This window comes from Thunnus albacares, chromosome 13 (assembly GCF_914725855.1).
Source record: "Thunnus albacares chromosome 13, fThuAlb1.1, whole genome shotgun sequence".
Lineage (NCBI taxonomy): Eukaryota > Metazoa > Chordata > Actinopteri > Scombriformes > Scombridae > Thunnus > Thunnus albacares.
This window is the reverse complement of record NC_058118.1, coordinates 5,990,371-6,008,803: the sequence shown is the minus strand read 5'-3', so window position 1 is coordinate 6,008,803 and position 18,433 is coordinate 5,990,371. Positions and strand designations below refer to the sequence as shown.

The window sequence follows — 18,433 nt, the reverse complement described above, 5'->3', positions numbered from 1 at the left end:
ATGTAGCCCTATCTTTATCTTAAATATTTCACAAGGCTGATAAAAGAACTGTTGGATCTAACTCAGAGCATGATTTGTGCTCCTATCAACTTCAGTGGAATTTTAAAGTTGCCTTGTGGAGTTGTAAATAAACAAAAGATTCATTCAGTGTTTCTCACCAAAACACATTGAGATCTAACAAATGTGTTGAACACTTTTCTTTCCTCATAAAACATTAACAAAGGTGATTTTTGAAATATTTAAATCCTGCTATGTTCACATCCATGTTTGCTAGCCTGCGGCCTTCATCACGGCTTTTGTAGGCACATAGCATGGATGTTCAGTATTAAGAGAGCTAGATACAATGCCGCCACTCAGCCTTGCTGCCAGTTTTTCCCAGTGGCCACTCGCGGTATTGCCAACGGGATAAACACTACTGCAGTGGACTGCATTACGCAGAAGCAAACCCTGAAGCTAGAAAACTTTTTGGGCTTATGTGGCAGGCAAGCTAGGGCTAGTGCTGTTGCTGAGAAGGAATTTCCCCTGTGATTTAGGGTGGCTCAACAGCGTGGTATGTGGGCATGTGCAGCATTAGCGCCATTTTTTTAAAACTGAAAGTCGAGGTTTGTTAGCCTGATTATGTGTCGGCCGAATGGTTCAGCAGCACCTGACAAACACGGAAAACACTTTAAATCGTGTTGTGGCAGGAAACAACGTTGGCCTACAGCTGAGTCCCCTTAAACCTGGGATTTATGAATGTAGCCTGGCTGGACGCACATTTAGATTGTGTGATTGGTGGAAAAATACTTTACCTCACAGGTTAAATGGCAGCCTGCTCGGTCGTGCGGTGACCCTGGAGAATTTAAACATAACTGAGACAAAATATTCATACGGACGTGTTTTTAACTAACGAGCATTAGCACTGACCACTGGTCAGCTCACCCCGAGCCTGGCTCTGTTATGAGGGCCGGATGCCAGGTTAGCTTGTTAGCTTGGATGTTAGCTGCAGGAGGCTCGCGTTAGGCTCCATGGAGCCCTGTGAGCAAGAACTTAGTGCGCGAGATGCTCCGCACAGCAGGCAGCATCCTCCAAACCTGCCGGACCGCACTGGGGGAGCCACTGAGCATTCAATACACACGCATTCAAGTGTAAAATGAGAAGGGCCTAGCCTCGTGAAAAAAATATGAACATAGCACGGTTGAGGCGGTTGCTTGCCATGTACAGTAGTTGTCTTGTCTATATATTGTATTGCAATATTGCAGTTATTGCGACAGCCCTATGAAGGACCCGATGACACTTGTTGCTGCGACGGATACTGATTTATCAGTGAGCTTAACGGAGATGATGTGCGGGTGGTGGTGGCAGACTGGCAATTGAATAAAATCATGTGGCTAATAATCTGCTTTTGTAGTTAGAAGAAGTCATCTCAAGATAAAGTTGTATGCGGTAATACTTTCATGATTCCATACCACTCGCAGTCGCCATCTTTCTCAGCTCAGCTGCCTGTTCCACCAGTAGAGACTGACCTCTGGTGGCATGTGCTGTGCACTACAATACATCACCTCAATACAGCATCTCCGTATCAGTTTAATAGAAAGAGGAGTGTCTGTGTTTTTGATGGAATTGAAAATCATACCTTCAGGATTTCTAAATACCCTGGTATACTATAATAACTTGATACCGCCCAGGCCTACATGGAGCACTGCTACATTTCCTGGCACGTCACCGCCACAAACTATAGAACGAGTAGCAATATGTATCATGCCGTGTGTCCTTGTGCATATGCTAAAAACATAGCTCTATAGCATTAGTAGTGATCAGAAACTCTACAGGATGCTTTTAACTTAGAAGACAATTTGACTTAAGTTTAATTTTAGGGACTATTCCTTTAAACATCTCACACTGACTCTCACAGTGGTTGTTTGGCAGTAGTTCTCTGTTATGGCCCTCACTGACATGTGCTCTGCCCTATAGAGATAATATACTGTCAATACACACACACACACACACAAACACATTATTGTTATTACCGGAACCAAACAGTGTGTGTCTCCTCAGAGTCTGTGTGGATGTACTCATACCCAGGAGTGGGGATCCCACTCGTTTTGGAGGCCAGGCGTTGGCTTTTGCACGTTGCCACAGGAATGCCAGCAATGTTGCCTCCATTGTGGATCCCATCGGGTCAGAGAGAAGAACTTTGTGCCTCTGTCAGTGCTGTTGTGTATTTTAGTGGCTGCAGACATCATCAACGTTTGGCAGATCTCAAAGTAGACATGGTTAGGAGGGGGAATAGTTATTTCAGCACACGCACATGTACCCTCACCATTACTTTGTTTATAGTAAATGGTGTAAAAGGTGAAACAATGGCTTCTCTGAGACAAAAAATACTTCCTCCTCCTGTGTCTTTTGTTACTTTTTCCTGCCATTAATCATCTACTATGCCTTCCGAAGGGATGAAATGTGTGTTTGTGTGTCAATGTGTGTGTGTGCCACAATGTCAGAAACAAACTGAGACAGAGGGCAGTTACCTGGATGTTGTGGGCTGGGCTGCAGATTAATGGTGAGTCACTTGAACAACATGAGAGGACTAGGCTTTTGTGTAAGGTGAGAAGCAGTGACAGAGCATTACACAGAGGGAGAGCGAGCGAGAGCAGGTACACCGAGTCACGCAATGCTTTCAGTTGGCAGGCTGGCTGTGTGTGTTTGGTAAACACACATTTTACCTGAGATAGAGTTGGAAGGTGTACGCAAGAGGAAAATAGTCTTTCTTAGCCACATAAACATTCTGTTTGAGGTGTGTGTATGTGTGTGTGTGTGTGTGTGTGTGTGTGTGTGTGTGTGTGTGTGTGTGTGTGTGTGTGTGTCAGGTCAGTGAGATCCCACTAGAGAGTCAGTGGGGAGGATATGAGGGTGGGGAGTATCCAGTCTGGCTGGGTCAGAGCTGGGAGTTTCTTGACTTCTCCCTCTGGGTCACTAACGATTTTCTCATTTGTCTTCTGCCTTTATAAGAGATCTAGTGTGTGAACATCGGATGTGTTCTTTGTGGTTTTTTTCCATTATTGATGTAAATGCATGTATTTCACTAAAACATTGACACTACAGTCCTGCAGAAGTGTGGGCCCAGCTTTCAGCCCCTGACTGGCTTGCTTATTAGTACTGTGTGCACAGAAACTAATCTGTGTCAACTAAAGGGGGCGCGCTGTATCCAAACGCATTTCTCACACACCACTGTCCTCCCCTCCCATGTCCTGTCCTGTCCTGTCCTGTCCTGTCCTGTCCTGCCTTGTCCCATGCAGCTCCGGAAGTTCCGGCCCCACCCGAGGTTTGCCAGATTGCTTTGGTGTTACATTGCGTAATGCCAAACTACCCCCGTGCGTCACTGGGAGCACCCTTCCTACACACACATACTGTATGCATGAGTGTAAACACACAGAGTGTATACACACACACAGAGTACACAGGACCCGCTTACATCGGCCCACTCTGTGGAACTGCCTTTATTTGCAGGGATCACACTGCTGTTACTGACTTGTTTGATCATCTCTAGTGTGTAACATGTGGTTTTACAGAGGAAATGCAAAGTTACATGACCTTTTCTTCCTGACTGGATCCTGTTCAGTATAAAACTTAATCAAACATCATGCTCTCAGACGATGTTATCAACCTTATTGTCATAATGAGTCAGTGCGGACTAGCGGCCATTTGTACACACAGCTTCCTTGTTCCTCTCAGACAACAACCTTGCTAACTGAATTCATGCTTCAGGAATAGTGTATTTTTCACACAAATTGTTATACTTTTTGCATACTGTTCTGTTCAGCAAGCCAGCACTTTGCTTTGACCGAAATAGGAAATAAAATTACTCTTTAGCACAAGTGCGCTACATGAAATTACCCTTCAAAACAGGTGTGTTAAATGTAATTCAACCAATTAATGATAATTTATTTAAACTCTTTTGTAAGGAAGCAATGAGATGTTAAATTGCTCATGTTTAAAATAACAGAAGTGCAATTACAGAAAGGAGGCTTCATATTAAATGCGGGTACAGTATTTTAAAATGCCAGTAATGTTGAAATGGAGATTTTCCCTTGTGATATGTTCATTTTGCTATTTCTGTGTAATTTAGTTTAATTGTGAGTGTGTGTGGCCGTAGGAGTCTCTATACACAGCGGCATTGTAGATATCGAGATGACTTGTTTCAGGGTTTGCCGAGTCAAGATCACAAAGCTGGCAGCTTGACAAAACCTTCAGCATGCACCAGAAATCCAACCTGCTCCTCTCGTCTTTCCTTTGATTCTTCTGTTTTCTCACTGGAAGCATAATTGAAACGAGTAAATAAACAAGAGCACGGAATGTAAACTAGACCAGGCCCTCTCAAAGACAGCAGGGTCCTTAAAAATGCTAATTTGTCTCATTCTTACAGCAGGAACAGACAAACATTAATAAATTCTGTCTGAAGTCTGAATATAGATTTCTTTTTCTGCTGCTCTTTTCATCATTATTATTGCATGGCTCTCCTGTGGGCACATCCAGCGTATGCAGCGACGGGCACATGGCTGTACTCGGTTTTGTGTGTGTATGTATGCATGTCACCTGGGGAAGGTGGGGAGAATCAGGCTTTTAAATCCCTGTGTTGTTGGCACACTTTATATTTTCAGCCTGCAATTGTTTGTCCTTCACATGTCTTTGACGTTCATTTTTATGATTGAATGAGTGCATGAATGTGTGCGTGTCTGTGTGGTGAGTATGTGTACACCAAATAGTTTCTATGCGCCAGCTTTTGTTTCCAACTTTGATCGTTTCCGCCCGGGGCTCTCTGCTCTTTATCTGTTGATACTTTCCCCTCTCCTGTAGATTTTGAAAATACATGCTTCATTTTTTTTGCATAATGCTCCAGCTTTGTCATAGCTATGTGTTTTTCTACATTTCCTAAAGGTATATTCAACTCATACAGGGAGGAAAATAGGAGGCGCATTTACACTTTATGCTAATTTACAATGAAAAGCAGAGAAAGAGTTCCACAGCTGTAGGAACTATAAAAGAAACAGCCTAGATAAAGTACTTGCCCACATATAACTGTCTTTCTTGTCAGTCAGTATTTGACTCACTCTCCCCGTGCTAATAACAAAGGGGTCTTCCTCTGACTCAAAACTACTCCCAACAGGTGGACTTACTCCTACGCTATTTTTCACTCCTTCTCTTCATCTTCCTCTTTCTCCAACTTTCTCTCTGTCTTTCTCAGGGACCACACATAGCATCAGTGACCCTGGCGGCCTATGAATGTGGCTCTGTGGATTTCCCCGAGCCACCCTATCCGGACCAAATAGTCTGTCCCCAGCAGAAAGCACCACCACCAGGCTCTGATGCTGAGCATGTGGGTGTGGAGGCCGCAGGGGCGGACGAGGCGGTGGGGTCAGTCGCCCTCCAGGGAAGCATCTCTCTCTGGACCATCATCTCCAAAGTTCGTCTGGAAGCTTGTATGTGGGTGAGTGTCTGTTACACACTGGCTGTGCATACTTTAGACCGGAACAGCTAAAGAGCAGCCAAATGCAGGATCTGCACGGAGTTAAGCTTTTCTAAACATTTCTCATGGCTCAGATTTGGTCACAGTTTGCATTGACCTTGCACATTCGCCACAGCTTTAACCATTATTCAGAGTGTGTGCTTTGAAATATTGTTGCTGTCAGGTGAAAACCTCATATCTCCCAAATGCCAGTTCCTGAGGAGCTAAGAAAAACAGTCTTGTTTTCAGATTGACCACCATGCATTTTTGAATTTATCCAGTGGGTTTTGAAAGGTGTCATTAGACAGAGGGTGGTAGAAACATGAAAATCACCAAAATTGAAGGCTTTTAGAGACCCAGTTTTCCAAGGGCAGGGTCAACCATACATACCAATGACTCCAAATAAGGGCACAAATCAAACAATGATTTTTTTCATACTTAACATGCAAAATGCTGTGGTAAGAGAACAGTGAAAAAGGTGAAAACTTGGCCATTCTTGTGCTCTCTTTTAACATCTTAATACACATAATTATTTAAATCTTTTAGATCTTCCTCTCAGAATCTGAAAGGCTTAAGCTAGAAATTATAGAACTTTTGCATTCACATTGTGGGTGCGCATGTATTCATTGATAACTAAACTCTGTGGAAAACCCCAACCCCTTACCATGTATTTCCCCTGCGCAGCTTTGGTGGTTTCACACCTCTAACCAGCATTGTGGCTGCTGAGAAAGATGAAATACTTTAGTCAACAATCTTTTTAAGGGCCAGAACAGAAACATTTTTACCGCTTTATCATATAAAAATATAATGCTAAACTTTATAATGTCTGAGTTTCTGTTAAAGTTTGGACTAAAATAATGAAGCGATAAAAGATAAAGAGCAGCCTTCTACCTGGGTGTCTAGTTATGCTTAGACCAGGACGCTGGCGGCTTATCACTGACTCACACATGTCTCAGAGTTACCATGAAACCACTGACGATGTTCTACGCTACTATTACACACACACACACACACGTAAGAGACACATAAAAGCACAAGCACGGAAACATGCTACAGATATCTTAAAGTAACACTCCATTATCACCTTCTTTGTGACTTTTCATGTCCACTTTTGTCATCTGTTTATTTATTTTTTCCATCTCAGTTTCTCTTCCATTTTACAAGCATTACTGAGAATGTCAGAACTGCCAAATGTTGAAAAAAGAGAACATGGTCACTGAAACATGATATGAGTATATCATTCTTTATTATCTGTTTCCCTGTTCTGAATAATGTGGTAAGGGCTGAGGTGAGGGGGAAATACACCCCAGCTACTTCTTTACTACCAGTGGCTTTACAGGAACCTGTCAGGTTTTTAACCACCTGATTTCTACTGTAATTGGCCTCGAGGCTTCCTTATTGTTTGTGATACATTAACCATGCACATATACACATGCACAAATATAATAGCCATGGTGAAAGTTTAAACTAGCTGCTTATCCTGATATTAAAAGATTTTTCACACCTTTCACTTCATATAATAAGACCTTGTCTTCCAAATATATCTGCATCTCATGCGCTGTGTGTGTGTGTGTGCGTGCGTGTGCGCAGACACACTGATCCTGCACATAAAATCAGTGTCTGTATTTTGATTTATTACAGCAGCATGGCTTCAAACTGGAGTCTGAGCCAAACTGTAGCCACACCAGCAAGCAGCACCACACTCTGAAGATGTGATATAGGAGTCTCTGTGTGTGTGTGTGTGTGTGTGTGTGTGTGTGTGTGTGTGTGTGTGTGTGTGTGTGCCACCCAGTCCCCTTGGATTCACCACCACCACCCACTTACCACCACACCCCTGTAACCCCAGCCTGGCGCGGCCTCCACCGAGGCTTGTCAGCTCTACAGTTGGAGACACCTGTTGCGCCCACAGTTTCAAAGCACCCACACCAATACCCCCCCCCCCCCTCTGCCAGCCTCCTACCTTCTGGATACACTGGTGATGAGACATCCCCCTCCCCTCCCCACCACCACCACCACTACCACCACCTCTTCTTCTCTCACTCTCTCCTTTCTCCCTCCTCTCTCTTTGTCCTTTTCTGTCCCCTCTTAAAGCCTCTCTGTCCACTAACGCAGCTCCCTTAAGTGCTCCACTTCAAACACCACCACCAGGTGGACATATTTCACTCCCCAACCCCCCCCCCCCCCCCCACACCAACACTCACACACACAAACACACACACACACAGGCGCACGCACACTCACAAACAGAGGCAGAGCTATTGAATGGAGCAGCTGCCAGGGAGATTAAGGCACGTCTCCATTATGAGAAAAAACTGGCAGATTTCATCAAAGACTGCAGTGTTAACAAGAGAACAGGGTGTCCAGATTAAAGATTCAGTCTGCCAGGTTTTGGGATAGCACCGCCTCCTGAGAATGATTGTTTGGGCTTGTTGTCGCTGCCATGGTTGCTAACTACCCACTAATCATCTTCTGGCTAAGCCATCCCACTACATGCAAGTAATGTGGCTGTGATTAGCTAGTTATGTTCTTCTGGGAGAGAGATTCAAGCTGTGATTTTGCGTGTGTTCCACCTAGACAACTGCATTTCAGAGTAGAAGCTTCGTTTATTCACTGCTTTGCATATTAGGATGTTAAGGATGTGTCTGGGCTTGAAATCTTCCAAATGCCATCTGTAATTGTAACTTACACTAAATGTATCCTTAGCATCTTCTCTCATACCCCTCGCACCCCTACTCTTCCCCTGTGCCTGGAAACATTAAAGTAATGAGCTGTGAGCAACTCCAAAAACACTGCATTTCTTGGCGGCTGTTTTCATTGTGTTAATTAAGTCTGTAGCCCTCACCCCCTCACCCCTTACTCCCCCCCACTCCTCCCCGTTCTCATGTTTTGGCGGTATGAACTTGGTGAACCAACCCAAGTGCTGAGGATTTATTTCCCTCAAATCACTTCCGCTTTCTTCCTGTTAAGCCCCCCTCAATCACACAGGCTCCACCGCTTTATAGCTACAAGCTCCTTTTGGCTGTTAAATATCGATATCTTGGTTCCTTTAGACCCCCCTGGGCTTTTTAGCACATCTTAAATTTTCCAGAAACAGTGCATTCCACATGTCCAAAGTAGATTTGAACAGAGCAGTGAGCGGTGCACTGTGTTGATATGCTGTTTAGAGGTGGCATCTGGTTTTTCACCTTCCCTGGGCCTGTGTTTTATGTATCCATGATCGTTTAATAATCTGTGGGATTTTCGTTCTCGTAAATCTTTTCCGTTTTATTCCCATTAAGCGCTCTGATCGCACAATCCCAGACGTCAAGCCGTGCAAGCTCCTTTGGATAGTGGATATTGATATTTTTGCTCCATTAACCCCCCAGCAACCATGGTAACATGCTTGTTATAATAATTAGCATCACAGTAAGACAAATGTAGCGTTTTTACAACCAAAATACCATTTAAAACAATAAAACCAAGTTTAGAATTATACTAAAAAGCAAGGAAACAGTCATTAAACATGGTTAGTTTACTGTCATGAATGTTAGCTTAATAGTACAAAAAAGAAAAAACAACTGAATAATGGTGATACAAGTAGTCAGCCTGCACTGTACATAAGAACTAACATATCTCTCTTTCTTAAAGTAATTTTGAATTCAGAAGCCTGTATTGCCAAAACAATATACGGCAGCACATCACATCAGGGAGTACTATAAACACAAACAGCTGAGCAGCACAATCTGTGTGTGTGTGTGTGTGTTTGTGTGTGTGTGTATGTATGTGTGTGTTTCTGCATGAGCAGGGTGCAGGTACAGCCATAGGAGAGCTTCCTCCCTACTTCATGGCCCGGGCGGCGCGGCTGTCCGGTGCAGACCCAGATGACGAGGACTACCAGAGGTTTGAGGAGATTCTGGACCAGACCCAGTCTGCACAGGTGACACACTGTTCCCTGCATCATCTTCAGCCCCTCGTCCGTCATTTTCATCACCCTCTGTCATCTAACACCCCCCTCCCCACCCCACCCCCCACCCCACCATGCTAATTTTTTATAAAGCTCTAACTTTCACCTCTGTCAGCTTCACTTCATTCTCACCTCTCTGCTCTTTTGCACTTGTGCGCTTGTTCTTTATCACCCCGTTGCACTTGCACCATTTCATTCCTAATTGCTTTGTTCTTGGCATTAATTTATTTTCAGTTCTGGTATTTTTCTAAATCAGCCATTTCAACCTCCCTAAAGTGAACCACATTGTACCGCGTGTGTGTTTGTGTGTTGACCGCTGACCAAGCCCCACCTCAGTGTCTCAACGGTACAACAGGAATCAAGTGCTTTCACAATGTTGTGACTAAGAGAGCAGCAATGATGCACTCGAGTAAAATGTTCCCGCCATTGCCAGCCCTTCATTTTGAAATTCGCTTAAAAAAAAAAAAAAAAATGTTCTCCTATCAAACATCCTTGCAAATGTTTCAACAATGCCTAACAACTTATTGTAAATATTTATTTTTCCACACTCTTATGATTATGAATGGACGAGGAGGAATGAGGGGAAACATCCATGTGGTTTCGTAAAAGGCTTTTCATCAAACCTGTCTATCCTGACGCAGCCTTCATCCTTAGGAATGCTCGTCTCTCTCCAACATTGTGGGTCTAACAGTCAGACAGGTCAAGTGCAGTAAAACAACTGCATCCATAAATGGTTTTGAACTTTACAACAGACTCACTTACTCTTGTGCTTGCAAATAAACTGCAGCTGATAATATCATAGACAACTGTTAACAAATAAATCCTGTTTTTTATGAGGATATCCCAGTTATCAAGAGATTACTGAGTGATTCAAAGTGTATTTCCTTTTGTTTAAAGTATGTATTTCACTTTTCAGCATGCATATAGGATTAGTAACAGTCCAACTGTGGCTGAGATGTGACTTATTCAGTACTTGCATGCTTTCTTTGATAATTCAGTAATTCAAAAAGGAAGAAAATGCCTGAAAAGTATGCTTCTGGTCACAAGATTTTAAAAAAATCCCCACAATATATTAGGCCTATTGTTTATGAATGTATTAGAAATGAGAAACAACGGAAAAAGTCATTCTAACATGTCCATTCTTTTGACTGAGACTCATAAAGCAAAAATGTCGTTACCTTGTATTCCTGGATGTATTGTTCCTCTGTCTGTCTTTACATGCAGAGAATGTAGAGTAGAGGGCAAAGTATTAACATAGCAACCCAGCCAGTGTCAGTCAGATCCCTTAAATCATGTGATTCTGCTTCAACATCCTGTGTCATGTAAAAGCATGTCAATGTAAAATTAACTACTAATAACTACTAATTACAAATACAAGTCATTTGTCTGGAACAACTGCCAGCAGGATTTCACTTCTTTCAACTATTAGAGTTTTCTAGTAGCGAGTTGTTATCTTGAAACCAGGCAAATCACTCCGTTTATATCAGTAATGCTACTTGTTTTCAAATTTAGTCCTGCTTCCCTTTCTAGTGGCAGAAAATTCTGCTTTTTTTGGGATAAAACTGAACCTTTTTCCACTTCTGGCCACAGCTCACTGATGTCAAGGCAGGTATTTTGCCTTTGGCTGGGTCACATACTCGGAAAACTGTTAATACCCCCAATAGGTGACCCATTGTCTGCAGAGTAAATAAATGATCTTTAAATAAAATGCCCAAAATTAAAGGATGCGAGTCCCTAGGAGCACAGAGTACTCATGAATGATTCATTCAACCCTGTGGATGTGCTGTATGTGTGCAAAATAACTGTTCTACCAAAGGGAAATTATTGCATCAACCACTGTTTTTCATTATCAGCAGTTTAACCGACTCCCAGTGCACAAACTGAAGTGACCTTTTGAGACTCTAATACTGAAACAGATTCAAGGAAGTGACTACAAAAAATTGGCGAGAGGAATCCGTGCTGCTGGTTAATAAGGGACAGGGGTGCAGCACCTGCTGTAAGGTCCGCTGTTACTAATGCTGTGGACAGCTGGGTAGGCTGGCACCAACAGCAGCCCTGGCGTTCAGACCACATGTGTGAGAGTGGAGCTCTGACATCACTCGACTTACTGATAAAGTGGCGCTTCCCACCCAAACTGTGAGAAAAAGAGCAGAGACATGGGAAGAGCGAGACTAACGGGCGGCGTGGGGAAGAGAAGATTTTGTCTAAATGATCATCTCAGCACCGAGGAGCTCCTGCGTGTCTTTTCCCAAACAAACTAACAGTATGACGCAGGAGGAGCATCGCCTGTTCGTCTCGCATCCGTGCGAGGACAGATTAGAAGTGACGCTGCATGCTGCTGTCTCAGTACACAGCCTTAGTCTCGCTCTCTCTCTCTCTCTCTTGCTGACACTGTTTCTTTTTCTGTCCCTCTGTTCTTATGCTCTTATTCTTTCTCACGCACTCTGGTGGTCTCCCACTGTGCATTACTCTCTCGCGCGCTCTCTCTCTCTCTCTCTCTGATGATATCTGGCAGCCTGGTGCATGTATGTTATGTGTGCTTGTGTGATTGGACAGCATCTGGAGGCAGGTTGCTTGCACCAGCGAGGACCTGCCACATACGGAAACATTTTTTCTCTCGCCAGGGCTTTTACCATTACTCGGATGTTCTCAGGGTTCCCTTTTTCGCTCAAGGAGATCCCGCAACATCTCTCTGATTTGCACTTTTCCGCCTTTTGCCCTTTTTACACCTTTTCAAGGTGGACACGGAAGCAATCATCCACTGTGGAGTCGTGTCAGAGGTTTTGATAGAAAGCTGAAAATCAATAGAGTAGAAACAGGCTCCACTGGGATTGGATTGGAGAAATTGTGGAATCGTTGGATCGTTGTGTATTAGACAGGAAGTGGTTAAATCTTGTCGTCAAGGATGTGACCCACACCCCCATCCCCCCCCACCCCTCTGCCCCCCCCCCCCCCAACCTTATCCCCCTCCACACACATACGCACGCAGGCTCTCACACACACACACTCCACCCTGTGGCAACAGAGCTGGGTTAAGATGCTGTCTTCGTCCCCTCCGCTCAAGTCACAGAGGTTTGTAGGTGCCAGCAGTTTGACTTAAACCCAGTGGTATTTCTCTCAGCCTGCACGTGCCAACTTCCTGCCACAAGTGCACGTGATGCACAGCAGCAGAGCACTCTGGGTTTTTTTTTTTTTCTCATTCATTCAACAGAGCTATTCAAGAATAATGAAGTCATGCCTTTTCTAACGGCTCCAGACGCTGATGTCATGAACATCAGATTTTTTTCCCCTCTTAAATCTTTAGCTCAGTACGGGAGCACTCGGCGGGCCGGAGAGGAATCCTCAGTATCGACACGGACCGTCTCGGAAGATCCTACATGGACCGAGTCCATGATTGCTTGTAACCTGATAATGAAGTTATTTCCTGGCTTGTGTTTTGTTTTTTTTCATCCGGCACGGAAAGGGTTAACAGGCTGTGAATTCTTGATTGCCAACTCCCAGGATCGTATCTCCTGTAACTCAAATCAGGGCCATCTGCGCTGGGCGTATGCCTGCCTTCCCCCCTGGCCTACTGCACTCAAAGGCTCTCTGTGCTGTGGTTTGCCCGGCCCCGTCACGTGACTTCTCTGAAAATGCCCCCTCCCTCCTCCTCCCTCTTTATTTCCAGTAAACTGTTTGAAAGGAGGGGGGTGAGTCAGAGTAAAACCAGCTTCCCTTTAACCACAGCTTGTTAAAGAATTTGTCAACGTGGACTCAGGGGTGCATTTTTTTTTGTGTGTGTGTGTGAGTGTGTGTGTGTGTGTGTGTGTGTGTGTATGTGTGTGTGTGTGTGTGTGTATGTGTGTGTGTGTGTGTACGGATAGATTTGAATGTGTAGGTCTTTTTTTTTTTTTTTCTCCTTTCTTGAAAGGGGACTGTAGCTTCGATTGCGTCAGGAGTCCTTAATCACTCCACTTCCTGTGCCAGAGAGAGCGGGCGCGGGCTTGTTGGGAGTTAATGAGATGAACTTTAGCTGTCTTTGTGTCGGGGGGCTCGCGACCGCTTTGGAGATGTGTGTCTTCTGTGTGAAAGACTTTCATTGAGAAAAAAAAGGAAAACAGAGAGAAGGAGAGAAAAAATGTGCGTGGGTGTTGACTTGTGTATAGGCTATGCATAGATTTTTCCTTGTCTGACACTTTAATTTTCCACATGGAGCAGAGTGCCTTGTCGCTGCCTGATTTTTGTCTCTGTTTGAACTCTGTACCCCATCAGCACTACCAAAGCCTACTGAAAACAAAGTGTTTGCTTTGCCAACTTCTTCACTGTGAAGTCCACTTTTTTGTGGTAAACCCTCTGAACAACTTTTCAGCAAATCTGAAATAAACAGACATCATGTAATAGAAAAAAACCTCACTATCATATAATCTTATTTTAAAACCTCAATACTTGAAACTGACCCTGAAAGTTTACTTCTACAGTATATCAAGATGTACTATGATAAAATCATGGCACTGCTTTAAATAAAGGAACTTTTCCTGTTAATGTGTCGAGGTTGCTGTATGCAGTTCAAAAAACTGTCCTCTCTGGTTTTTCCCTGTGGATTTGTCTATTAACTGTCATCACCTGGCAACTGTAACAACAAATATTCAAACTATCATATTAAAGGTAGTGTTCACTCTGCGTCATGCTCACACATTTTAATACAAATTCTTCTGTGCTTATAGAGTAAAAGTTATTTTTTGCCATGTATCTAAGAAGAATTTAATCTAATATTTAACTGACGACATAATTCCAAGAATGCTAATCTTGTGACAAACACCCTGCTTAATTCATCTACAGCGTATTTATTGTGATTAAATCAAAACAGACATGCTGCATTCCTTACATGTTGGTTTGTGTCATATCATTCCAAAAACTTGATATCATAGTGAAGTTAAAGTTAAATAATTTTGATTAAAAAAAGCTTCACATGTTCATGAAAGACATACATGGGAGCATGACAGCTGTAACAAGTGAGGCAAAACCGGTAAAATGTGGTTTCTGAAGAACGCATGATTTGTTTATTCAAATGAGGAGTTGGTTAATCTGACCGTCAGAAGTATATGGGGGAGAAAAAAATCCAAACCTATAAACAACAGATCAAATGTGAGTATTGTTCCCCACAGAGGTCGGCCCCATGTGGGGTGACTGTGCAGACTGCTGAGTGAAGCATCTGTGCCGAGCAGCCAAACCTGGAACCAAAACCTCCATGGTTTTAATGACGCTGCACCCTTGACAAGATCTTACCAAATGTAATTGCTGCTAAGCCCAGCCCTGCAGGCCGGTGGTGAAGGAGGGGGAGTTGGGGGGGGGGCAGGCAGCCCTTGGCAAGCTGCCTGGCAAAGATGGTGATTTTCCATAAGCCACCAACAACAGAGTCTGGATGTCTGAACCCCAGCCATCCAAGATAGACGCTTCCCCAGTCCAGAAATGCAGAATAGAGAGAGAGTCCAAGTACATAGTTCAACTATAGTAAATCACAGTGTCACAAGTTCACACACACACACACACATAACACCCTCCCCTCACCTCCTCAGGGACCCTTTGTTCACGCTGCAGTGATATTTTCATGCTCACTCTCGTTGCATGAGCCAAAAGCTCAACTGCTGCACCTAATGTAAACAATGCATGTGTCATGATGTCAGAAAATGAATGGGATTCACAGGCCGTCTCCATGGCACTGATTGGTTCTGCAGGGTTCCGTCCGCGCTACAACACCAGCGGTTGTCAGGTGTTCTTGGTCCAGACACAGTCCTCAGCGGTTCAGCTGTAAACCAACCATACACATTCCTTCCCTCCCTGTCCCCCACCAGCTGAGCAACACACCACACACACACACACACACACACACACATACATGCACGCACATGTGTGCACACATGGGGACAGGCTAGAATTAAAACTACAGGCTTGGCTAAGGGGAAACCTTCATGATTGGACGTCAGTGGAGGCAGAAATTCAAATTGTGAACCAATCAGATTCTGTGTCCCTTCGCTCCCCCCACCACCACCTTATTAGGCGACCTCCCATGTCTCTCAAATTTCCTGACCGCGGGGTTGCACCCCGCAAAGAATGTCATCAGCACTGTACTGGTTTTGTTGACCATATTAGGTATGATCATGTATTGCCAGCCCCCTCCTGCACCTCATTTTTTGAATTAACATGGTGCTTCAGAAATGGAGGCCTTACCTTTTGAAAAAAAACAACATTGTCTTGTCTTTTCAAATAAAACAAATACAGTTTTTTTCTTTAGTTTCTTTGTCAGTTGATTTGGTATTGTTTTTAGGTGAGAAAAATGTGCTTTTGGTGGGAAAATCTACTTCACACCCAGCAAACAGTAATTTTCAGACTTAGAATAATTAAACACACACCACTGCACTAAATATCTGAGAGTTTCATTATAAAATGCTGTGGATACATTTTTGGAAACACTTTGCTAAATGAAAATCATCAGGAAATATTTTAAAAATACAAACAATTTGGTTCCAGAAAAATAAACAATTTTCTTGTCTTAAACTGAATGTTAGCTGTAATACAAACATAATTATGTGTCTGTATTAGCAGTCAGTGTGTATTTTTCTTTAAATGGAAGGTGTCTCATTTTGGACCAAAAGTCTTCATATATAAAGAACTGTATTTACAGTTATTAATTAGTTACTTAATTAGCTAGTAACTTTGTCTCCTTTTATATTTGTGACCAGAATAGTCACAAATATAAAGGGAATTTGAAGTTTAAGCTGAGAGGCAGAGAGGGATGCTTTTTAATGTGACATATCTACATAATTTCATACAGCCAGTGCACACTCTTAATATGTACATTCACTACAGCAGGAGACAGATTTAAATTCAAGTGTTGAGAGGTCTTATTTTTGACCATAATCCTGTGTAAAGATACATTAAGCATGCATTTATTCTGCAGTAAATGTAGCCAGATACCAAAGAGACAGTGGTTTACCTAATAAAGAGTTGTATAAAACAATTGCCTCATCAAATATGGCATGAATATAATAACTTTAATATATTTAGAACTTCCCAACATTAAAAACAAGAGTCTTTATTACAGCAATAGATTCATTAACTTTGCAAAAAACAGGAATTTTCTTATTGTTTTTCATGATAACAGTGCAAAAACTTGAATGAAAGTTCAGACAAATGTAGAAATAATAATTAAGATAAGTTAAATTAATTAAATGATTATGAAAGTAACAGTTTTTGGCTGTTAAATCCATCTTCTCTACTGTCAGCAGATTAGATTATTAACATATTAAGGCCTAGAAAATAAAAAAAAAACCCTTCCGCTGGATGTTTTGAAAATACAGTTTCCTCAGTATATTTTATTTTTATTATTTTAAGGGGGTTGATTTCCATCCAGAATCCCACAATTTCTATGTGAAAAACTAGCTTTTTAATTTAACAAATCTAGCATTGTATGGAAGTAATGATTTTATATAATTTACCTAGAAATTGAATGTATCATCCAAAAATATGAAAGGTCCTGGATCAGGGATTTCCTTTGCATTCCTACTGTGTTCCCAGAACTAGTTTAAGTAAAATCCAAATAGATTAAATCTCCTCTTCCCAGAAAAGGTATATTGAGGAAAGATCTGTGCCATTGCTGTGAAAAGAGGCTTTTGTTGGGCTGTCAAGAGGAATAGGGCAAGACCAGCAGAAAAAGTAAGAATTTGTGAGTCACTGGATGACCAAAGTCTGTTGTCTTGTTCTCAAATTCCCAGTGACAAAGTAATTGATAACTGGCACTAGAGGCAAAAATACAGACATGCTAAAACCAGTTTATCATTCTTCAACAATGAAGAAACATGTTTAGAGATGAGTTTTGTGGGTCTTTTAGAATAAGTGTCAAGTGAATCAGTGTATTTTCTGCTGTGAACTTGGAGATATTTATGCTGGCAGGATGGTCATGAAGTAAGTGCAGGACTTTATTTAATCTAAAGCCCAACTTTTTCATTCAAACATTTAAATAAATGAACTTTCCCTTTGAGATGTTTTTTATCAGGTGAGTCAATATTTTGAGGTTTTAGAGATTAACATCATTTTAGATTAAGCAGATAAACTTGAGAGGGTTTAGAAACACACATTCTAAGATTTACAAAGTGAAAGTCCTTCTGATGCACAATGTATTACAATATATGTACTTTCAAGTTCTAAACAGTCTGCATGACTGTACATCTAAATTCTGAGAAACTAATTATTGGGTTTGTCAGTTGCCATCTTATGCAATAACTGATTAAAACATTTTGTTGAGGACACATTTGTGGGAAGTAAAAAATCCTGCTGCTTCAGCTGCTCTCTTCTTTACACTAATTTAGAAACAAACAGAGATTAAAAACCAAGTTATTCACTCATTATTCGTTTCATTTAGACACCAGTATGGTTTTAGATATAAAATGGAAAGATTTAATTTGAGTACACAGGCTACAATTTGTAAAAAAGCTGAAACATTAACATTCAGAGATGATGGAGAAATCCTAAAAGTAGATCTTTGAATATAAAATGTCATCCTAAATTAAGATGTTATCCTAAATGTATTGTTTGTTTTAATGTGGCATTTGAATTGGTTTAAAAACAGTCATTAATAATCACTTCAAAAACAGCATTGCAGCTGGTTACACATATTTATTTTATTTCACACACCTCTGTGATACTCCCTCTTCCAAATAGATTAGTAGAAAAGCACTGAAAAAACTATGTTATAATTTTCTTACTAATGTTTCAGTAGCCTAATTATTTATTTTGATCCAAACAAATGTAGGTATCAATCTGAAAATTGCCAGAAAATTAATTGTTAATAATTTATCATATGAGATGTAGATCACCAATAATCATTTTAACAGTTTTAAAGTGTCAGATATAATCCAGTATGTATAAAGCTAAACATATGTATCTGATAGAAAATCTACAGCAACAGATAGAAAGATACATTAGTATTATTTTTCTTTTTTTTAGTAAAAACACTGTTTTTGATGTGTCCT

At 41.8% G+C, this 18,433-nt stretch overlaps 1 protein-coding gene across 10 annotated transcripts in view; it reads left to right on the top strand.

Moving 5' to 3' along the window:
* Positions 1 to 18,433, top strand: part of LOC122995288 (vacuole membrane protein 1-like) — a 65,084-nt gene that overhangs the window by 20,479 nt on the left and 26,172 nt on the right. For all 10 annotated transcript variants that reach the window (XM_044370390.1, XM_044370391.1, XM_044370388.1 and 7 more), the window contains 2 exons: positions 5,222 to 5,464; positions 9,267 to 9,398. In XM_044370390.1, the coding sequence (XP_044226325.1) occupies positions 5,222 to 5,464; positions 9,267 to 9,398 (375 nt within the window). The remainder of the gene's footprint in view (positions 1 to 5,221; positions 5,465 to 9,266; positions 9,399 to 18,433) is intronic.